We start from the raw sequence: 24,135 nt of genomic DNA, 5'->3' as shown, positions 1-24,135 counted from the left end.
CTAAGGCATCGGGTACTGCAAATACATAGCAAGAAGGGAAGCCCTAACCAAAAGCAGGCAAATCGCAATATCCCCCTCCCAGTGGTCAGCTGTAAACTGTGGGGAAGCCTGGCAGTAAGTGTTCAGTTTCACTGCAGCGCCTCCGCAGGGGAAGTGAAGTATTACACTGTGGCCATTCACTCCTGTATAATGCAGGAAAGGACAGGTCCTTTAGTGCGGGAGGCGCTCTTTGCAACCTAACAGTTGAGGGTCCTGAACAGAGGGCACCCTCTATTAATTAAGAACTCCCTAATATGGTTTATGAAAACATTTTTTCTAAAGACTCTGATCTAAACCCGCCGTTCACCTTACCATGTGAATGAAGTTGCTTGATAACCAGAGTGGCCCCCATGACATGTACCGTATAAGTTCTCGCCCAGCTTTTCCAAAAATCCTAGATTTTTTTAAATCTGCTTTAGTGCTCATGCATACGACCATATGTATTGTGCGGTCTGCAAAACGCGGATCCACAAACAAATACGGATGACATCCGTGTGCATTCTGTATTTTGCGGAACAGAACAGCTGGCCCCTAATAGAACAGTCCTATCCTTGTCTGTAATGCAGACAATAGGACATGTTCTACTTTTTTGCAGAATGGACAAACAGAAACGGAATGCACATGGAGGAATGTCCGTTTTTTTTTACAGACCCATTAAAATGAATGGTTCCATATATGGTCTGCAAAAAATATGGAACGGACAAAGAAAGAAAAATAGGGTTGTGTGCACGAGCCCTTACATAGTTGCCAACTGTCCAGAATTTAAAGGAACTGTCCATAATGTTCAGAGACTGTCCGGGCCCACAAATGGGCGTGGCTAGTGTAAGTCCCACCTGTAAGTAGACGTTCCCTAGCGGGTTTGGCTTACATGCTCCTCATTTACCAACTACAATGTTGGTAAGTATGGCCTGATAACAGTGACAACCCATGTGATCGCTAAATGCTGTTCATATTGGTTGTCAAGGGCAGATATAACAAAGAAACAGGACATTTCTGGATCCTCGGTAGTAAAATAGTTTATTCGTAAAAATGACTATAATACAAAGCATAAAAGATGAGAAAACCCATAAGTGTACTATAACATACACCACTCATCCTGTGCTCAATACGGTTCTGTCATAGAAAGAGTTACATGTCAAAGACTGGTTACACAGTGATATACACAGTATATGCATAGCTTCTGTGTATTGAACATACAGTCCTGTATACATAAGGTCATAGAAAAATAACATTTGAGGTGCAAGGACATGAAATCTCAGCTGGATTTGCAATAGCAAACAGACACGTGTCCTCCCCGATCAGCTGCAATGGAGGAGGCACTGGGCACAGTCCTAGGCGAGGTCTTATTGTATAATTTGGTAAAAGGGTGTTAACCGGGCACAGCATTGCGGGCTGCCCATTAGCATGCTTTAACTACTGATGTGCCTTCAAAGCTAGCAAGCCAGGGACACAAAAGTACGGGGCCGAGTAGCTAGGGGGGCATAGTAGCAAAGGTAGCGAGGTTGTGTTTACTTGCCAAAAATCCTGCAAATCGTGCGTTCCTGGGTGGGCCACAGGGCAGGGCTTTAAAGCCCTGATTTTTATTTTTTTAATCTGGGTATGTATAGAATGGCAGCTCAACGCAACTGAACGGGATTTGGGTTGAGCACAGATCGGGCTTCCCAATATAAACGTTAAAGTGACTTGGGTAACTTAGACGTATCAAGGTTATGCCCACTGACCAAATCGCCATAAAACATTGTAGCCCATAAGGAGAATCAGGGGGATGACCCACCATTGTTTCGGATGATATCCTCTCCTCGCTTAAGTATGTGTGTCAAATGTGATATTCACCATGTACAATGGTCTACCTCTAAAAACCTGCATAGTTGACATATACAACCCAAAATACCTCCAGTACAGATCTGGTAACTGGTCGCTGAATACACAACGGCCGTGCCATCGTCATGAATTGAAATTAGACTTATTCCCATGCTCCTACACAGCGGATCACCATCTGACTCTCAACTGATCACTCAAGGACTCTGGTTTGAAGACTATGTTCGGTACCAGACAGTGGTCATTGACCATACAAGCATTGTCCATATATTACATTTGCTGAGGGACATTGACCACAACAATATGTAGTCTAGGTCTTCACAGTCCAGTTACAACTAAACAATGCAGAAATGTTTGAAAGAAGCAACATCTACCCCAAAAACAGGCATCGTCATAACAAAAGCACATCTTGAATTAATGAACGATCGCCACTGTAGACGTTTCCTTTCTCATCAGAATGTTCTTGTGGTCTAGGACCTATATTCAGGTAGCAATGTAAATGCAATATTTCCACTGAGATTTTTCAAACTCCAGGTGTGCCAACCATAACCAGACAAGGTTATTTGCTTCCAGATAGAAAATAAAAAAGTTACTGGAGAAGAGAAATGATCATCCGGTTATGAAATCTGTGGGATATTTCTCAATCCTTCAATTTCATGTCATACATTTTCCACAAATAGGATGGATCCCTCACAATTGAGGTTTGGTCTTGCATCCATCAGAAGCTTAACAGCAGAATAATGCCGGTAGTGGTTGGCCAGGTCTAAGGCAGTGTAGCCCTCTACAGTAGTAGCGCTGATGTTGGCACCATGATGAATGAGGAGTCGGGCCGTGCTGGTATGACCTGTCTCTGCTGCAATGTGTAGAGGTGTCTTCAACTGCATATTTGGAATATTTACGTCACAACCAAGTTCCACCAGGATTCGAGCCACTCGGTAATGTCCTCTTTGTGCCGCTAGATGCAACGGTGTTCTTCCGTCGGATGTCTGGCAGTTCAGATTGGCCTTGCATTGCTTGGCAAGAAGCTTCACAATATTTAGATGACCTTGCCAAGCCGCATAGTGTAAGGATACCCAGTTCCCCAGTCCTGGGACATTTATGTCCGCGCCCCGTCGTATGAAAAGTCGGACAATACTCTCTTGACCGTGCTGGCAAGCAACGTGAAGAGGTGTTCGGCCTTTACTATCAACCTCACTCAAAGAGGCGTTCTTCTCCAAGAGCAACCGAGTTATAACCTCATCTCCATTTTGGGCAGCAAAGTGAAGTGCTGTGAAGTGATCTTCATCCTTGGCATTGATGTTGATCTTCTTCGAAAGTAGTAGTTCCACAATGCCTTTCAGTTTCTTTTCAGCAGCAATGTGGAGTGGAGTAGAACCTTTCACGTTGGTCATATTGGGGCTGGCATTGTAAAGAAGAAGCATTTTGGCACACTCCTCCTTTCCGGTCTCGACTGCCAGGTGAAGGAGGCTTGACCTCCCTTCCAACACTAACTCAGCATCTTGAGGCTGGAGGATCTTAAGAAGCTTGGCATTGTCTCCGGTGACAATGGCATCAATCAGTTTCTTTTTCTGGATCTCTGTGGTACTAAGGTCTGCATTTGGGAAAAAAAAGAAAATCACATTAGAATTTTATAATATTAAATACTTGATATTCACATTGATATGGATGGGCACCATGTAATTATTCACTTCTCTAGTGCTACAGCTGCAGGAGAACTATTGCTAACAGGTTTCCCTGCAGAATAGAGCAGATCACAAATGATCCTAGCAGTCCCAGACAACCTCTTCTTAGAATGAGACCACCCTAACAATAAACTGGCCTATATGGGTCCAGCTAACCGTGGTCTAACCAATACTGCCGCTAAGTTCCTTTCCATATTCCCCGCCTCCCTAGTTAGCAGTGCCCATTGCAGGAGAAATGAAGTATTAAATAGTGGCCTTTCAGGTGACCAACTGGACATCAAGGATGGAACAGGTTTGCTAGAACAGGAGCCACTCTCATACAATTTTTCTCCATCCTGGCTCATAGAGGGGATCCCAAGTGGGGGAGTCCCTCTATGATGTCTGTATGCCCTAGGAGGACATATAGACACGGGTTGTCTTTATGAAGAAACTACTTGAAAGTACATGGATAATTCACTGTCATCACTCCATGGAAGTTCAATCTATCTTCAAATTTTATGCCAACCTACCTTCTACTGAGCCATCCTTTTCAAAGGACAAGTTGAGGGAGCCTCTGGACGAGAATGCGGAGTCAATGGAGGAGATTCCGGAGAGGCGTTTGTCGCTAGGTGCCAGCTCCGGCTCAGAAGCACTGTGACACAAGCTCTCTGACCCTTCTATGGTTTGTGAAATCCCAGAATCCAGTTGGGAGAGAAGCTCAGAGAGACTGTAGTCTTTATCATACATTGGATATCCTTTGGGTTCTGATTGGTTGGCTAAATCCTGAATAGTAAAAAAAATAAAATATAAAATTATAGAACGATCAGTTTGTGTATCTTCAGGACTAACCTTACTAAGCAAATGTAGACTCTCACAAGGGGGACATAATTCTTAAATTGTAGGGTGACTATACGAGGAGAGGCCGAGATCAGTCACATGTATATAATTGTCCCTGGAGGTGGTCAGTACTGGAGATATGTCCAACAAAGTAGTGTTCATGGAGTGGAGATGTCCTACGCATGCGTGGATACAGGGGATTCTGCTGACTGTATTTGCGCATGCACTGGATGTGTCCGCTTCATAATGACTACTTTGTGACTTGCTGTTCGGCAGAAATACTAATAGCCAGGAACAGGGTCAAGAAGTGGTCACGTTACTGCCGCCATCTTGCAGGCCATGGACATGGAGGTAGTCCAGCGAGTATGTTTACTGGGGCAGCCGGTGTCCTTCACTATGACAGCTGGGGGACAGTACAAAGTCATGTATTCTTGTATGGAGCCTACCAGACTGTTTATAGTATTTTGAGAAATATTATAAATTGTCCAAAAAGTCTGCCAAAAAAATACCCTTACAAAAATTCCCAGGACAACCCCATAAAAAATTGAGTGTTTTTGAGGTATGCCAGGAGGACCATAAATTGCACAAGAGCATCATTGCTTACCTGCTCTTTGGTGTTGGCAGTTGCTTGTGCAACCGATTCTTGACCCGTCTCTGAAATGGACTCGTCTTCATGTTTTGTACACAGTAATTCTGTCTCTGAAGTAATTTCTAGTGGAAAGTAGGAACAGAATAAAATTTATTATTTTTGCAGTGTGATACCCCAGGAGTATAGGTGTTAACAGGCTACAAAGAACCACATCAACGGCGCCTTCACCGAGTATGCATACTTTTGCAACCATGTTGCATCTGCATTAAAATCCTGCCTGTTTTTCTGTATACAGCTTCTAGACACTCCACCTGTAAAACTACAACTCCCAGCGTGCTTCATTAACTGAGAATTCTGAGAACAACAGAGCAAGTGCGCATGGTGGGAGTTGTAGTTTGGCAACAAATGGAGCGTCGGAGGTGAAGGACCCCTGTTCTACAATGACTACAAACCACTAAATAGACTTATCCTGCAGTCATGTGCTACCCCTCTCCATAAACAATGGGTAAATAAGGAGAACAAGATCAGACTACATAGGATTTATTTGTAGTCTGTAACCGTGGAGAAGCATAGGTCTGAATGGAACCTGTATGCACAAAACGTAAGGTATTTTTTTTTTTTTTTTTTTTTAGTCAAGACCATTTCCAAAGTTGATCCAGCAATTTAGATGCGCTGGAGAAAATAAAGGCAGTATAGATACCCTTCTTGAAAACAACCTTTCAGTCTGGCCGATCAGCAAGACTTTCAAAACGCGTGTGTTAAAACTTTAACTATTGCAACATGGACATTCCTGACACACAAGAGGCGCACTGTCAGGACTTGCAGCGGTGGATCGCCCACATTCCTGCCTGTGACAATCAGATACAGAAGTTCAGCCTTCAACTCTTGTGACTGAAGGGAAATAAAAATGCTAAAAACAACAACCACCGGCATCCAGCACCAACTATATTTAAACTGAATAAACTTTTACTCAACTCTTGAGGTCAACACGAGGAAGATACGCTTCCTTCTAGACACCCGCCAGCATCGAGTAACCGCACAGAGTAATACTTGAAAATGTCTAAGTACTGCCCTGCTAGGACCTTCCCCTGAATTACATCACTAGAAGGACTCTAAGGGCATCATACACATTAGAGGTCAACCAAACCCCTTGATTTCGGCAAGACCTGGCAGACTATCTAAAGATCGCTCATTGGAAAACCCAGTGTAGCTGTATACATAAACAACCCTTTGCCATATTAAATCCAGTTCGGCGATCAGCTGATCGACGCTGATCTGTCATCAGATCTACACATTTTGGCTACAGCAGCCACTACAGGTGAAAAGTAGTATTACATGCTGGCTATTCAAATAAATAGACAGGTTGGGTCCTCCAAAGCAAGATCAACTTTTAATTTTTTTTTGCCGTAGAGGAGAGCCGCTAATTGTGGAGTCCCAAGGGTGGGATGCCTTGGGCATAAGGAAAGAGGTGAGACAATCCCTTTAAGAGGAATATCACTTGACAGCACCTACCTTGAAATGTTGGCCGTCTGATGGGCTTGTCCTGCCAGCACTGCTGCATCAGTTTGATCATCTCGTCACACTGTTGGGGTCGAGCCCTCGGTATCTGCGATAAGTCGGGGCGCAGACCGCCTCCTACTTTCACCATAATATGCAAAATGTTTTTCTCTTCTACAAAGTAAAAAAATATATATTAAAAATTTTCCACAAATTATCACGGCCTGTCAAAACATTCTTCTGCCCACGCAAGACACGTAAAACATCCTGCACAACAAAGTGCTATGTGCCTGAGCTTGTAGCAAGACAACCTCCGGGAAAGTGCTGAACATGCAGGGAGTCACTCTCCACAACTAGATCAGTGTGAGAGTCTTTGGAGATTCAAAGGGATCTTCCAACAACTACCCCTGTTCCATGGGTTGGGTCTGGTATTGCATCTCCGCTCCACTGGAGTCAATACAGCTGAGTTGCAATACCAGACACAGCCGCTGGACAATTGTGGCGCTGTTTCTGGAACGACTGTGAAATTTATAAAAATTTTCCTAATCTCATAAAATGTTGGACCATTGTATAATAAAATGTGCAGCTATCCTATATGCTTTCATCTCTAATTGCTGTTTATGAATGGAAGCATTCTTGACAACATTCAGGGGTTGAAAACCCATCGGATTCAGGTCAAACTAAACACAGGTAAAAAAATTAGAGTGCTCTGATGTGTGATCATGACACATTTTCAGCCGCTGCACATAGATGACAAGCATTTCCATTCGTCAACAGCAAGCATAGATCTTGCAAACGGTGTGTCTTTTACCCAAGAAACAGCGCCCCCTTTATGCCTAGTGGTCGGGTCTGAGTTTGCCGTTTGGTCCCATCCAAGTGAAAGCCACAATACCAGACACAGCCTATGGACAAGTGTGGAGCTGTGTCCAGAAATAAAATCTCAGACCTTTTTTTTATCCAATCTCCTACAACCACTTTAAACAAAGCCAATCCCATGTCTTGGTCTACAGCCCATGTTATTTATCAGTCTGACGACTTACCTGCAAAGGGCTTCTGCTGGGTGAGGATTCCCCAGATGACAATTGCGAAACTGGAGAATAAAGAAAACCAGAATTATACTTCTAGAAATCCAAGGCATAGAAAACGATTCTTCATGTCACATTGCTCTACAGGCAGTCACTATATTTGCAAAATTTTGAAAAATGAATTTATCACCATATCACCACCCACATCAATGTCCACCTAGTGCCATTAGAAAACCAACAAGGAAGGATAAGGATGATTTGGGTCCAGGCGATGACCAGGCTGAAGTATCAAAGTACAGGACAAGAAGTGTGCTCATGTGGATGGGCTATCAGTTCCAGTTCTGCAACGTCAACTTTTTGCCAAAGGTTTAGAAAGTGGTGGCTTGCTCACCTGTATACATCATGCTTGGTGTCGAAGCTCCTATTCTTCTCCTTGAAGCGTTCCGGTGGGAGGTAGGCGATGGTCCCACAGATCCCGTCCAAGCTCAGCTCATGGGAATTCGACAAGCCGTTCCACTTGGCAAGTCCAAAATCTGATATCTACAGTAAACCAAAATGAATGTGGATGAGAAGGGACATCAAACTAAATAAAAATCTTCACTAAAAACTAAAAATCCAGGTGTGACTAACCCTACACCATAAGGTTCCGGGAAGCTGAGATATGAGATGTTGTTTGACAGTGTTTTTACACAGTAGGATAGTCTCTCTCCAGGGTCAAGGAGTAAAAGTGACATTTTCTTGACCCTGGGCTACCACCAGTTTGTTACAAAGGGGACCAGAGTGTTGACTACAGCGTGAGGTTCCTCAAACAGCAGCCTAGGTTTCAGCTTCCTGGAATTCTGTGAGGCTGACAGTCAGCAATGCAAGCACAATCTTTGCACCAACGATAAAGATATTTCCTTCACTCAGGTTCAAGGAGAATGACAGACAGCTCCTCGGATCTCAGCGCCATTTGCTGCTTTTGGAAGTTGCTCTACCAGAAAAAAAAAAAAAAAAAAAAAAAGTTCCTTCGAGGAGGAAAAAAAAAGTTGCAAAGAAAACTGAAGTTAATCCAAGGTGTGTAGGTTACAGAGGCCACTTTGTACACATGGGCTGAGTGTACAAAGTGCTCGGGACTTGCAAGAACAAGTTTTATCAGAAGAGGAAGAGTTCCAGTTCCAAGTCAAACTAACACTGACCCCCTGGAGAATACTGGTCAGAAGCTGATCACTTATGATTTTGATTGAACCTAAAAAGGACTGTCCAGAATTAGAAAAACATGGCTGCTTTATTCCATAAACAGGACCACTCGTGCCCACAGGTTGGGTGTGGTATTACAGCTCAGCCTCCTTCATTTTAGTGGAGCTGCAATACCAAACAGAACCCACAGACAGAGGTGACGCTGTTTTGGGAAAAAAGCATGTTACTCTAATCTTTACATCCACTTTAAGAAATGGAAAATAACCCCACGTCTTGATTATATGAATGTCTGCCCTTTTCCATCTTCTGAGGATTTGTTCCATGCATATTTATGTACAGTATGACAATCTTGGGCAATATTTGACTCCCAGCACTTCCACCGATCAGAAGTTTGAGTAAACCACAGCACTAACCGGAGCTCCGGAGAGCACCATGACCTCCTTACAAGTTACCAAGCACAGTGCCATCCGTTGAATTGTGGCTGCATTTGGTATTGCAGCGCAGCCCAATTCACTTGAATGAGACTGAGCTGCGCCTAGGCCACATGACCAATGAACGTGACATAGCCTAGGAAGAGGCAAAAGTGCTTTAACGCGTCACCCTGACCAGTTTAGAATCTCTATACCTTCACCAAAATCTATACGAATGTCTAGGGGGGATGGGGGGGGGGGGGGGGTTGGATTGTGACAACCACTACTCTCAACACAACTGTGTGCCAAGAGTAGTTGTCACATCCCTGCCCCCACACATCAACAAAGGGCACAAGAATCATCAAGACTTGTAGAAGGTTGAAGACAGCAACCACCAAAAACAATTGCCCCTTAATGCTATATCTGCCCTTGAATAATTCACCTAGTATGGTGTAGGACAAGCATAACAATCTGTTGACATGATGGGAGTGATGGTTCAAAGCCTCTGAGAAGCTGATGGTAGACATTGCCCTCACTATTTGTGGTGACTCATTAAGTAGTTATTATGAAAAATGATAATTTTACGGCCCCAGAGAGCATTCCAGTCATACCAATCTAGTCATAAAACAGCTGCGGCCAGGACTTCAAGTTATATAAAAGCCTCAAAAAACGGAGAAGATACTGAAGACACACAAGTGGTTGTACCTGGGCCCTGGTGCTTGAGGGGGCCCCAAGCCACCAGTATTACAAATGACACATGGTAGGTGGGGGGGGGGGGGGGGTCTGTTAAATATTTAGCCTTGTGGTCCAAACTGGAAATGAAGAATCTCAAAAATAAAATCCTCCCATCCCGCTGCCAATCAATACTTTCTACTCACTTAAATGATGCTGACCTGCAGTAACACACACTGCCCAGGACCAAGAGTGGTGTAGTTTTTGGAAACATTAGGACAACCACTGCAAAGCCACTAGAGTTTTCCCCCTGCCCATGCTACTTGCTAACATCTCAGGAGCTGCATGGAGTAAGGTCCTCCAAACACACTGAGATATCGGTCCACCAAATGCTTGTTCACCCAAAAGCTACCCCTTCCTGATCCCTCAATAATACAGGTCTGCTCGGGTGGACATCTCTGACAGTGGCTGGTCTGGCTCAGAACTATAGGATCGGGCATGTTAAAATCTAGGTCCCTTAAGAGAGTCAGGAGAAACCCATAAATATTAGACAGTCGAAATCAGCCAAAATATTTCTTATTTTTATGGCTCAGTAGAGTATCCTGGCAAATATTCATATCCCATAAAAAGCATTTATCACTTATGTCAAATATTGGGAGACTTTGACTTAATAATATGAACAAGGAATGGATAATATACCATAGATCCTAAAGGGATTCTAGGCTTTGGACAACCATTGGAAGGCTCCCTTGAAAGAATTTGGGACCATCCTGCTATCTTTGTTAAGACCTGGCAGTGAGTTTTCAATTGCACTGCAGCGCCACCAGAGGGGATAATAAGAACTACACAGTGTCCATTAACAACGTTAGGTCACCTGTGAAAACAGGACCAGATAGGTCCTCCAAAGAGAGAGAGAGAGATGCTCTTTATAACTGCTTTTCACTCTGTACAAGAAATAAAGAGCCTGAGCAGAGGACTTTGCAGTGGGATTTATGAAAATGGGCTTCGTAAACTGGACAATCACTTTAAAAAGCCACTTCGACTTTCACAGCGGCAGTAAGAACTCAGCAAGAACCGAGAAAGATAGGCCAAACTACCAGAAGAACATTTCTAGAAGCAACAACTACCTGGCTCCTAAAATAGGTTAATCCTCCAAGGATTTGTGGAACATGTAGAAGAAGGTAACTTAAAAGACCAAACACCAAGTTCACACAACTAGTAAAACATGGATGTAAATTAAGACCTAGCCTTGTGTGATAAGACAACTGACAAGACTAAAAGCCCCTCCAAACCGATGCTTGACTACATGAAGAATTACATCAAAGAAGTAAAATGTTGTAATCCGGTGATCCCTCACAGGTTCTGAAGAGCAGGATGTGACATGTAAGCACCACACATCAAATACACACAATTGACAACTGCATACAGTTGCGCGATTTGACCCTCAAAGTTCTTATTAGAAGCTTCTACTAAAATCCTCAATTCAAAGCAAAAATTATAAGCAATTATAAACCTCACTCACTGCACAAGAAACCCTTCCCCTGAGCTAGGTGGGATTTAGAGAGATTGCAAACTTTGAAAACCCCCCATGCAATAGGCACTTCCCCCAACAATGTGTAGATCCCTGGAGGACAATGTCGAAGAGATGAAGAAGTATAAAAAAACAAAACTGTAATTGTCTAGGTAATCTATAGATGCTTCAGGTACTGGAGGGCAAAATACTTTCTTGGTAGAGGCTCCTTACAACAGCTAGGACATTTAAAAGGGTTATGTAAAGTAGACATCCCCTTTAAATAACTCGTAGGAAGAAGATACATTTTTTTTTAGGCTCACATGTGACCTCAGATGTGACGGAGGAAACTTCTGGAGTGGCTTTTGGCCCATTAAAAAGATATTCAAAGCTCAAGATGACCCTAACCACCTTCTCAATGGATATTGCGAACCTAAGCAGAGCCTCAGAGGTGTGGCTTTCAGCACAGGGCCACAATGCAAAAATTATAACAGGGTCCCCCCTAATATCTACCATAAGCTATATACACAATGCAGCTGTCTTCTTATGTGAAATAGGTCTTCAGATCTAATTAGGTACCAGGGCATGGGTGTGACTGCTCCATCTGCACCTCTTATAGCTCCACCCCTGCAGAACATCTCTCTAACATTGGCAAATTAGAGAGGGAGGAACTTAGTGAGAAGGCAATGTGTCCTGCTGTCCACTGTTCCAGGCTAAAGGTAAAATTAGCCACCACAATAATTAGGCCCTTATTTTGATATTTGCTATGGGGCCTACCCCTCTCTGGAGGCATCCTTAAGTCATGTAGTTTTGGTATGAACTTATAGACCCATACCTTGACGTGGTAATGTTCATCAAGCAGGATATTCGCCGGCTTTAGGTCAAGATGAAGTAGAGGAGGGTTCATGCAATGAAGGAAGTTCATCCCCACCGCCGTCTCATGAATAATCCTGAACCTCAAGTCCCATGGCAGGCGTTCAGCAGCCAGGAGCTTCTCCAGAGATCCAGTCTCCATATATTCCATGACAAGACCAACTGGGTCACTGCAGATCCCGTAGACAGGCAAGATACAACGGAATTTAGCCATTTCCATCTTCTTTGCCTCTTCGACCAGCTCAATACGTTCTCTGTGGGTACAATGAGGAACCGGAGATCAGATGTGCACAGAACATAAGTACATCGATTTTTAATTTGGAAGGGGGGGGGGGGGATTTTTGTTTTCGGTCCATGCAAAATGAAATACAGAAGTCTTAGTTTATGTTTAGTGTCCCTTTAACCTCAGCAGGGTCAGATCAAGAGGCAGCATGTGCCAGCAACACTTCCTGCTCTACGTTCCCAAAGGTGTATCTACAATCATCTCCAAAGCCCAGGGCTCTTTAAATATTCATGGGCAGGTAGGGCCAGAGCAAAAAGTAATTTTGCGATCCACCCAGAACACTTTCCCGGCCTGCAGATTAACTTTGCAAACGGCATTAATTAAAAATCTATTGTTTTGTACCTACAGCTCCTATGCAGCCCTACCTATGTGACTTCATGGTACTGAACTGATGTAGCCTGACCCTATAAACATGCCCCCCTCCATTTGTCCTCTACTTCTTAGGCCTATTGCACAAGACTGTATGGCTTTTTCAGTATTTTGCGGTCCGCAAAAAATGGATCCGCAAAAAATACGGATGACGTCTGTGTGCATCCCGTTTTTTTGCGGAACGGAAGAGCTGGCCCCTGATAGAACAGTACTATCCTTGTCCGTTATGCGGACAATAATAGGACAGGTTCTATCTTTGAATGGAAATACGGAAACGGAAGGCATACGGAGTACATTCAGGTTTTTTTGCGGACCCATTGAAATGAACGGTTCTGTATACGGAAACCCCCCAAAAAAACGGAACGTGTGCATGAGGCCTTACTAGCTTACATTTGGTAGGTTAACAAGTGACAGGTGAAAGATAGTAGAAATGCAGGACCAGACTACACTGAGCTTGTTTGTAGTCTGTTACCATGGAAACACAAAGCTCTACATAATAGATTTTTATAATTGACTTGGGCAATAAAATAAAAAAAAAAAAAAAAAAATGATTGCAAAGATGAACGTAACCTTTAAGGGGATGAGACTTTGGATCTCATCCACTGCCGATACCGTAATACACTGCAGATTTTTCACCCCACATTCCGGAAATTAACAGGATATTCGCCCCAAAATCTGGCTGGTGTGGCAGCAATAAACCCTCTGCTCACATCTCGCTGCATTCATTACTTTGGAAAGCTTAGGGAGAAACCATTCTAAGGCCTCTTTCACACTTGCGTTGTCCGGATCCGGCGTGTACTCCACTTGCCGGAATTCCACGCCGGATCCGGAAAAACGCAAGTGTACTGAAAGCATTTGAAGACGGATCCGGCTTCAAAATGCGTTCAGTGTTACTATGGCACCCAGGATGCTATTAAAGTCCTGGTTGCCATAGTAGTAGTGGGGAGCGGGGGAGCGGTATACTTCCAGTCCGCGCGGCTCCCGGGGCGCTCCAGAATGACGTCAGAGCGCCCCATGCGCATGGATGACGTGCCATGCGATCATGTCATCCATGCGCGTGGGGCGCCCTGACGTCACTCTGGAGCGCCCCGGGAGCCGCACGGACGGTAAGTATACTGCTCCCCCGCTCCCCACTACACTTTACCATGGCTGCCAGGACTTTAGCGTCCCGGCAGCCATGGTAACCATTCAGAAAAAGCTAAAGGTCGGATCCGGCAATGCACCGAAACTACGTTTAGCCTAAGGCCGGATCCGGATCAATGCCTTTCAGTGGGCATTAATTCCGGATCCGGCCTTGCGGCAAGTCTTCAGGATTTTTGGCCGGAGCAAAAAGCGCAGCATGCTGCGGTATTTATTTACCGGCCAAAAAACGTTCCGTTCCGGAACTGAAGTCATCCCGATTAGAAACTGATAAATAATACACGGCTGAGAGGGCTCATATTGACTTTGCTTCTGCAGAAGAGACGCAGGACAATGACATCAATCATCTCCTCGTCTTCTGATCGCATCGGGTGTTTGCTTTTGATGTTGCTGGTTGATGGGTGCAAAAAAAAAAAAATCCGAAGATGTTAAAAATAGACGATCATCAACTAAACAGGTTCCTCCGGAGATCTCGGGGACAGATTTACAAACCCTGAGAGTCTGAAAATGCACAAATAGACCCCCAAAAAAAAACGGATGGATGTCATTAATGAACTGGCGCATTTTCAACTCCACTCAGCAATATCTTTTTTTATTTTTTATTTTTTTGTGGGGGGGGGGCGCAAAAAACTAGACAAAAGCCTTAACAAACAGGTCAAACTTTCATTAGGAACTCTCCCAGTCATCCCTCACAGCGAGCTCCAGCCCGGAGTCAAATCCTTGGAAACATCCAGTAGGTGGAACGTACAGGAGATCAAGTGACCATCACTGAACCACTAGAAGAAGACAATGGGGCAGACACCGGATAGATTACACACCATTCAGAGGCGCTGATCCATATCCAGTTACTGGAAGCCTACGCGCTCCCGGCACTGCTGTACTCTTATGTGGTTCCCGAGGGACTAGGACATGGTTGTGACCGTAACCTCTGTCACCCCTCCCCCCCTATATACACACTTAAAGGGGTTGTCAGAACTTTTTTTCAATGGCAGGGAAGGTATTATATTTTTTATTTTTTTAAGTACACCGCACAGTTCCAACCCACGCCATTAGGGAGCGCCCATATACTGTCCATGACCACTGCAGCCAATCACTGGCCTTACTGGTCTTGTGCCGTATACAGGAGAGGCCAGTGATTGGCTTCAGTGGTCAGGTGCGGTATTCGGCAGGTCATCACTGGCGATGGGGAGGATTGGAGCAGCGTGCTGAAATGAAGGAAGGGGCGAGTCGGGATGTCAGAATTATTATTTTTTATTATTATTCTAGTAGATTCCCTGCCTTTTTCAATAAGAAATCGTTTTAAGGCCTCTTGCACACGACCGTATGCATTTTGCGGTCCGCAAAAAATACGGATGACATCTGTGTGCATTCTGTATTTTGCAGAACGGAACAGCTGGCCCCTAATAGAACAGGACTATCCTCGTCCGTAATGCGGGCAAGTTCTATCTTTTAGCAGAACGGATATGCAGAAATACCGAAACGGAATGCACATGGAGTACCTTCCGTTTTTTTTTGCTGACCCATTGAAATGAATAGTTCTGTATATGGTCCGCAAAAGAAAACAAAAAACGGAACGGACACGTAAAGAAAATACGGTCCTCTATTGGCGTGTCCATTTTAGTAACTACTTAAATTCCCTGTATAATAACAATTCTAGAGCATCTAGTCTTATGTTATGTTGCGTCATTCCTCTATTCTTCCTGTTAGAATGGTTTGCGAGCAGTTGGCAATGGGTTTCCAGATGGGCGTTACCAGATGAGGGGTTTCCCTGCACAGTCTGATACCATCCAATCAGTGTACAGGGACACACCCGATCTGGTAACACTCACTGCAGACTGCTAGCATTTCATTCATAAATTCTAGTAGGAATAACAGAGGGACGTCATAACTTTGAGTCATAAGGATAGAGGCTCCAGAATTGTTATTACATGGAGAATACAAGTAGTTACTAAAGCAGACCTGTCAGGGGAGGTGACAGCATCTCTTTAAAAGGGACGGTCCATAAAACAGCACCACCCCTGTCCATGTCTGGTATTGCAACGAATAGAGAGGCGTTGCATTACCACACACAACCAGTTGGACAGGTATGGCGCTGCTTTTTTTTTTTTTTTTTGGTCATGTTTTTCTAAATCTGGACACCCAGTTCACCTCACATCCCCCCACCCCCGGGACAGTCCCTCTTTTGTCACCCCAGTCACCCTCTGAGCCATTGTTTAGTGACATATACATGTGAAAGGATGCATGGAAAATGGAAATGTGTGCCAATCAATACCTCCCCCCACCCCGAAACTCCGGGATCTCTGCAGATACCCAAAATGCAATGAGGGCAATCAAAATGCAGAAAGTGCCTGCAACCAGGTCCCAATCCTGCGCCGCTGATCTCCCCACTGTACGCAGCGATATCACAGGATCGCAGCAATCATGATGTGATGTCATGAAGGCCGGGATGTCACAGCAATGGGTCTCATGTGACGTCACCTCCGCCGATCAATAAGCGCAATTGGAGCGGGTAGGGATCAGCGGCGCCAAATTTATTGCTTTAATTTGTCTTTATGCACAATAAGGCCACAAGACCAGTTTTTTTTTCTCCGTTTACGGACAGTTTTTTGCGGTCCGTATACGGAACCATTCATTTCAATGGTTCCGCAAAAAAAAAAACGGAATGTACTCTGTATGCATTCTGTTTCCGTATTTCCGTTCCATTGAAATATTGTCCTGTTATTGCCTGCAAATAGTCAATGGGTCCGCAAAAATAAATAAAAAACGGAACACATACGTATCCGTTCCATTTTTTTTTTGCGGATCTATTAAAAATGTTATGCCCAGCCCAATTTTTTCTATGTAATTACTGTATACGCCATACGGAAAAAACGAAACAGAAACAACAAAAACTAAAAATGGAACAACAGGTCCATGAAAAACAGACCGCAAAACACTGAAAAAGCCATACGGTCGTGTGAAAGAGGCCCAAGGCTTATTTATGAATGCTTCTCTCTTATACATAAATTCCTTGCTTGCTGACAATGAATGGAAACAAGAAGCTGTGAACCTGTACAGGTTATAGCCACACAGGGCAGACATTTCTACATCCACATGTAAAGCACTGACTTTCAGTGGCAGAACTATCTGCAATAAACCTGCCGCGTGTGAATTCAGCCTAAACCATCTCACAGCTGAGGGTTTGCTACAATTGCATCCAGCCCAGACGACTCCCTCGGGAAATCCTCCCAAGTGCACTGCAAACACAATGTGGCATCAGTTAGTATTTTTCATGATCTCAGCTGGCTGCTGCTGCTGAATACCCTCACAGCTGAGGGTTTGCTACAGTTGCATCCAGTCTAGACGATCCTCTGGATTGCAGAGTGATACAACGCATCAGCGCAGGTGAAATGTAACTACTAATTATCCAATGTCATTAGCATAGACACAAACGAGATACAAGGAGTAGGTTTTACAGGTCTTCTGGGTACAGACAGGCCTGCAGCCATTCACTGACAGCAAGCAGACAATGGAAACACAAAGTATATCCGAAACTTGCAGAACTTTTTCATTTTACAATGATTTTTTATTTTTATTTTTTTTATGTAAAGACCGCCGCTCAAACAAAAAACGTATTACTAACTGTGCCCTGCCATCCCGGTAGTATTATGCGCCGGGTGCACACAGCTACATCACAATCAGGACATTTAACTCGCCCTTGCAGATTAGCACATCGCATGTCAGCATCACATTTATGAGGAAATTCGGAGGGTGTGACGTGGGGGACAGGTAGAGCGCTCGGAGCCACATGCATCATCTGTACAGACGGGAGACAAGCCCGGGCAGCGTCACCTTCAGTACAGGAAGCGGCGCCGAGAGCGGGGGCCACAATATATTACACGGAGCACTGCGCTGATAAAGCACGACCTCTGGCGTTCTGGGTGGACACGCTGCAGTCAAGTCTAGGGGGACTATTTAGGGCACAATTACACGTCCGTGTCCATGGTTTCATCCAGTGAAGCTGTCCAGGAAGGGCCCGTGTGCCCGTTTTCTGCCCTCCTTGGCCAGACTGGGTGCACCCTGTTATCTGGTGCCATGTCCGGGGGGGGGAATTCTGATCAGGAGCGCCATAGACAACCATTGAAAACAGACACATGTGCAATAAAGGCAAATAAGATAAGCGGTGCCAGTTCTACATGGCAGACACTTATCTCCAGCTCCAATGGTGGCCCATAGACCCCACTGACCTGAAACATAACGCTGCACTACCGTCACAGATATGAACATACCCCAACATGCATGTCGGGGGGGGGGCTAACTCACAAACAAAATCATAACTGCGCCCTTTTATTAAATAGAGGGCGCTTCTACACCTTTCTGATTAATTTGTGTTGCAATTTCATGATCTCTGCTTGCTGTTCAGTGAATGGGAACAATCTTGACTGAAAATCCTCTACGGTTCCCATTCTGGTACTTCTGAATCCTCTGAAAGCTGAGCACATCACAGTTAGTCTGTTGCAGTGTATCAGCACAGGATACATGGAGTCCGCCGAGCCCCTCACGTCCGCCGCCGAAATGTAGCATACCATAGACTGACACGGCGCCATGTTCACTAAGCAGAGCACAGAGCGGCTCCAAACGTATTCTCCTCCCTGGGGATCAGATACGAAAAACACATGAAAGCCTCGCAGGGAATTCGGCAAAGGCTTCAGGGCCCTGGCAAATCTGAAAATGACTTAATTGCTCCGGAGAATATGAGCCGCGGCATGCACGGGGAGACAAATCCTGCCAATTATCTTCTTACAGACATGAAGGGGGCCGCAGGACAAGATGGAAGCACGACGAGGAGATGGGGCCTGTCCACGCACACTCTGCCTTATCATAACCTAACCTCACAGGACACGCGCATGGACAGCGCCTATACCCGGGGAGACCGTATCCAGATTATGTATCCAAGTTCTCCCGGAGGCCTCGTGGTTAGGAGACCCTTTTAAAATTAACTTTCAGGACCACCCCCAATTTTTGGTCAGTTGCCCATAGCAACCATTCAAAAGCAAGCCTTGGGTGAAAAAATTAGCACTGCTACTGGTTGTTATACTGTGTCGGTAATAGCGCGGCAGAGGGCAGTACCATTACTGCACCGCAGCAAACCGCATAAGGTTTTAGATGTGGCTTTGCAGCACTGCAGTAAAGGAAAGGCAAAGTGGTTGCCCATAGCAACCTATTAAAAACCTTGGGAAATGAGATCTGGAATTGGGTTGCTATGAGAAACTAAGCAAAGTAGTTGTCCATAGCAACCAGTAACAAAAGTCCTTGAACATGTGAGCTGGAACAGGGTTGCTAAGGAAAAGTAGTAAGTGAAGTAGATGTCCATAACAATAACAAAGGGCCTTAAAGATGACAGCTGGGATGTGGTTGCTATGGGAAACTAGAAAAAGTAGTTGTCCATAGCAACCAATAAAATAGCCTTGAAAATGGGGGCTGGGAATGGATGTGGTTGCTATGGGAAAGTAAATGAAGTAGTTGTTCATAGCAACCAATAAAATGGCCTTTAAAATGAGAGCTGGAATCTGGTTGCTATGGCAAACTAAGTAAAAGATGCCCATAGCAACCGATAAAAACAGGCCTCTTAAAAATGAAAGCTGGAATCTGATGGGGAAACGACTCCAGTTTTGATTAACCTCTTGCACAGAACGCGGGGTAGTTGGGTCACAAGATGGCGGCACTCAAAGGCCCATGTGTCACCTTGTGATTCATGATCTCACCCCGCGCTGTGATGACACGTATGGGATTGTTTCGGGGGTCATCAGCTAATGGTCCAATGGCTTTGATGTAAATTACCTCGGTATGCGCGGCCGCCATTACACACTGGACACATAAGCAACACTCCTATAGCATCCGTCACCTCGGTATCATGGTGGATGAGCGATGATGGGAAAGCCAATTTCACACAGCCATGGCGAGCCCACGAGGGGCCCTAAATACACAATCCCTGCCATAGGGCCCGCAGAAATCTCCATTTATTACCCGCAGTCCTATGTAAATGGAATGGATAAGTGCCAAATGACAAACCCAGCTCCGCTACACTAAGATATTTATGCTGCACATACGTATTTGTAAGATCTCAATTACCATTGAATTCTGGGAAAGATTTCAAGCCCCATATATATCAAGGTGTGTCAGGAACTACTAGTCTCAGCATTCCCGGGGCCAACCATGAATGCAAAGGCTTAGCGCCGCAATAAGTGGAGTCCCAGGAATTGCCTAATCACTTAATATTCATCTGTACTCTAATAATACATAAGAAAAATAATCAAACCCGCGCCCATACGATTTCCGCCCTATGGTAAGGGTTTATTTTCCTCACTTTATTTACATTGCGTTATGTTTATCACAAAATCAGTGCGGCAGAACGTCGAAGAATTTTATATAAATTTTATATACAAAAAAAAAAAAAATTTCTAGCACAGTAAAATAACAGCAGGTCCGTGGGACGGCGCCACGGCCGCCTCTCACATACAAACATGTTTTGACCTTGGTTACGCCTGCGACAAGATAGATAAGAATTAGAGAGCGATTAAAGGGCAGTAGAAAATGGCTGAATTTTACGAGACGTATAAAACCGTCATTTCGCGCCCTCGAGGAGGATGGGTATACAAAACCGATCTATGTAGCAGAGCCGAGTTTTTCATTTGGCGCTATTCTAGGTGACATCAGATTTGTTGTTTTCCAGAACTGCATGCGAGCTTATGGAGTTATCGCGATGCACCATAGAAACCGTTCATGAACAAAGACAGCTCTGCTACATCTGTGTTATCAATGCTGCTGGGGAAACAAGTCAGCTTTGACGTAGCGCAGCCCTGGTTGTTTACCTTCTTTACCTCACACCCAGTCCTGAGAATATCAGACCAGGCTGCAGCTGGGCGACTGCCGGAGCCACATCAGGGTCCAGCTAACCTCTGCACTTACTGCTATTAAACCAACCGTTCCATTAAAATCATTGGAAGCCACAAAAATGGCCTCTTGTGAGATCTCAATGAATTGTACCAAGTGACAAACTCAGCTCTGCTACATCGGTATGAATTGTATTGCTTATCGATATCACAACAAACATGAACGTGACTTTTCGCAGACCGACAACAAGCCCCTAAAAGGGCCCCATACCTAACCTGGAGCAATCACTGATTTGGAGATCTCGACCGTCACATAGTCGTTTTTTACATCCAGTCGCTACTGTTCACATTAATACGATAATTGATCAATAGAAATGGACCTTTTATAGCAAATTGAACAATTCCCACACTGCTACCCAGCAGCAGCCCTGCAGTGCCTCCTCCACTCCCTGCCCAAGCTGCACCCTATTACTTCCTGAACAGAACCTTCCAATGTCTCTGTCTGCAAACACAGTGCCACAGCAACAATACTGCACAAACCCCCCCAAGAAAGCACCTTCGCCCCCCAAGTGCCTCCTCCACTCCCTGCCCAAGCTGCACCCTTACTGCTTCCTGTTTAGAACCTTCCAATGTTTCTATTTACAAACACAATGTAACGCTCCGCACAGAATGATACAGTCAGTGCTCCTGCCCCCAGTGCAAGATACCATGTAGCAAGAAACCTTTAACCCTTCAGCTGCCACTTACTTCTCATCCACATGCAGGCTGGGAGGACACTTGATGGCCAGCCATGTCTTCCAGGAGATGTGCTTCACCTTGTAGACCTGTCCAAAGCCTCCTGATCCTATCTTCTCCCATCCACAGAACTCTTTGGAGTCAAAAGTCCTAAGGAGCCCCATGTCCCATGGGGAAGAGGCCTCCTTGTCCATGGTGCTGCTCCCTGTCTCCCCCTCTCTGGCAGCTCTGACTGTGTGAAGCCTGTAGCTCCCTGTCCAGGTGAATAAGGTGTGTTCATTACTGACATCATTTCCTGACTATTTCTACCTTGACTCCTCAAAGGCTAAGAGAGATTTTGAGGGAAGTGACGTCGCCATCTAGTGGCGGAAGAGCGCAACTGCGAGATTGTATGCGCACAACAACCACATTGTAGCAATTGTAAACACTCCCATCATCCATGCATCTAATGAAGGTCACAGTATATATCAGAGGGCTAAGCAGGGGTGAACCATCAATGAGGCCAGGTGAGGCGATCGCCTCAGGCAGCACCAGGTAGGTGCCGTTTCAGTTTTCGCCTCAGGCAGCAGAAAGGCTCGGCTTACCCCTGTGGGTAAGGGCATATATATCCAATTAAAGGGGTCCTCCCATGTTATGGATAGGATATGCCATCACTTTATGATTGGTGGGGGTTGGATCTGTATCCCCAGTGATCCTGGGAATGTAGGGGCCATAGTGCTGCACCCCTCACCACCTTTCCCAGCACATCGGTGCCCGGTCACTGGTTGTGCCAGTTTTCTGCAGAGCCATGTGGCCAACTGCTACACTGTGGCCCCTTCATTCTCAGGAATAGTGGGGGTCCCAGAGGCGAGACCCCAACTAATCCTAGCCATCTGCCATATTTTAAAATGAATGTCGTAGGGGAGCATACCCTTACTAGAGACCCCTCTCTATTATATTCTATAAAGCCCCATGTGGTATTACTTTTGGGCACTGTTGCTACAAGGGGCACTGCAGGATTTGTAGCTGGCACTGTTAATGGGCATCACTGTGGCTGGCACCTTATGGGCACTGATATGCTGCTGGCAGGATACTGTTGGTCAGTTGAGTTCTTGTTACGCTGCCCGGGCATGTGCCAAACCACCCTGCCCATAGGGTGCCCTCCATCAGGCCTTTTAGATATAAGGCTCTGTTCACACCATGGCATCACATTCTGCTGCAGATTCCCATTCACTGGGGCTAATCTTCTGCATTTGTGTCCAATATTTGCCAGGGGATTTTTTTTTTCCTCCGGTGGCCTAAAAAATCCTTCTGGAAGATTTCTGCCTGGTCTGAACGGGTGCTCTGTTCAGGGTATGTTCACAGGGGCGAAAATACACATAGGAAAAATCGGATGCGTCTTTGCCAGGAACTGCAAGGCTGCCCCTCGGATTTTGTCACGCCACGGATCTGACCACAGCTAATCCGTGTCCACATCAAGAAGCAAAACTGGTGCAGATTGTGAACCCACAGAGAAGAATCCGTGTATAAACGTGGTCTCTGACGTGGTTCTCATGTGACGCATATACCCATACATGTGCGGGATGTAGATTGTCGATATCTGACACATAGAGTATGCATTCGCCTTCACGTTTCAAGGGGCACTATGCCAAGTCCACTACAAAAGGGTGAGGGCCCTTTAAGAGAACTGAAGTGCGTTGGTATTTTTTCCTCAACTTCCACAGACTTCAATGGAGAAGTACAACTTCTTGCTACAGATGCTACATCATCTTGCTCCAGAGAGCCCCCGTTTTACTGATGGGGGTCCCAGCCTCATATTTTAGTGAGAGACGGGGAATCCAATGAGAGTGACACCACAGAAAGAGGGCGCCGGACTGGAAATAAACCAAAGACTGTCAGGGACACGAAAAGAAACGCGTGGGCAGCTGACTGCGTTATCAGGAAGATGTGACAATGGGCTGAGATAGGGAGAGCAGTAAAAGCCTCATCAGCACATCAAAGCCTCCACCTCAGTGCAACTCACACCCAACATGGTCAACAAGGGTCCGGCTGAGGAGGTGCGAACCATTAACGAGCGTCTGACAGATCCTGTGTATGACTGCAGGGGTCAGCCGTTTACGGCAACTTAGAAACAATGGGGCGTTAAGGGACTTGTAAGCAGAAATGTTCTTTATTTCCTTACAAACAGTGCTACCCTTGTCTACAGGCTATGTCTGGTATTGCAGCCCAACCCGATTTAGGTGAATACTGCAATACCAGACCCAGCCTATGGACAAGAGTGGCGCTGCATCGGGATTTATGAGCGAATTTATCGAAAGTTCGATCTGGCTGTTTTTTCTGAATTTCACAAAGAAATTTGTTTTATTTCCTTCGTATGTAGTGGATGCAATCACAGGGAACGGCGATTGTGCCGCCCCCCGTCATTGAACCCCTCAGATGCTGCGTTCATCGCGGCATCTGAAATGAACATTGAGGGTTTTTAGGAGTTAAGGCCTCATGCACACGACCTTATGTATTTTGCGGTCCACAAAAAACGGATCCGCAAAACATACGGATGACGTCCGTGTGCATTCTGTATTTTGCGGACCGGAACAGCTGGCCCCTAATAGAACAGTCCTATCCTTGTCCGTAATGCAAACAATAATAG

At 45.2% G+C, this 24,135-nt stretch overlaps 1 protein-coding gene across 1 annotated transcript; it reads right to left on the bottom strand.

The window, feature by feature from the left end:
* Window positions 1–1,037: 1,037 nt before the first annotated feature.
* Window positions 1,038–21,759, bottom strand: LOC122924251 (receptor-interacting serine/threonine-protein kinase 4-like). The gene is made up of 8 exons (XM_044275182.1): window positions 21,522–21,759; window positions 12,073–12,364; window positions 7,858–8,006; window positions 7,482–7,531; window positions 6,457–6,615; window positions 4,960–5,066; window positions 4,049–4,301; window positions 1,038–3,448 (listed from the first exon to the last, which is right to left on the bottom strand). The coding sequence occupies exons 1-8, from the start codon at window positions 21,701–21,703 to the stop codon at window positions 2,517–2,519; spliced, it is 2,124 nt and encodes a 707-aa protein (XP_044131117.1). The 5' UTR covers window positions 21,704–21,759; the 3' UTR covers window positions 1,038–2,516.
* Between the last annotated feature and the right edge of the window lie 2,376 nt (window positions 21,760–24,135).

The sequence above is a fragment of the Bufo gargarizans genome, unplaced genomic scaffold, assembly GCF_014858855.1.
Source record: "Bufo gargarizans isolate SCDJY-AF-19 unplaced genomic scaffold, ASM1485885v1 original_scaffold_940_pilon, whole genome shotgun sequence".
Taxonomy (NCBI): domain Eukaryota; kingdom Metazoa; phylum Chordata; class Amphibia; order Anura; family Bufonidae; genus Bufo; species Bufo gargarizans.
The sequence above is the reverse complement of the archived record's forward strand: the minus strand, read 5'-3'. Positions and strand labels throughout refer to the sequence as shown.

Excerpts from the sequence above, each read along its gene's own strand:
- LOC122924251 (XM_044275182.1), bottom strand. The coding sequence starts at position 21,703 with ATGGACAAGGAGGCCTCTTCCCCATGGGACATGGGGCTCCTTAGGACT. Across the intron at positions 12,365-21,521 it reads AGCCTGCATGTGGATGAGAA|AGAACGTATTGAGCTGGTCG; the intron begins GTAAGTGGCAGC and ends TTGTACCCACAG. Across the intron at positions 4,302-4,959 it reads CTGCCAACACCAAAGAGCAG|GATTTAGCCAACCAATCAGA; the intron begins GTAAGCAATGAT and ends TTTACTATTCAG.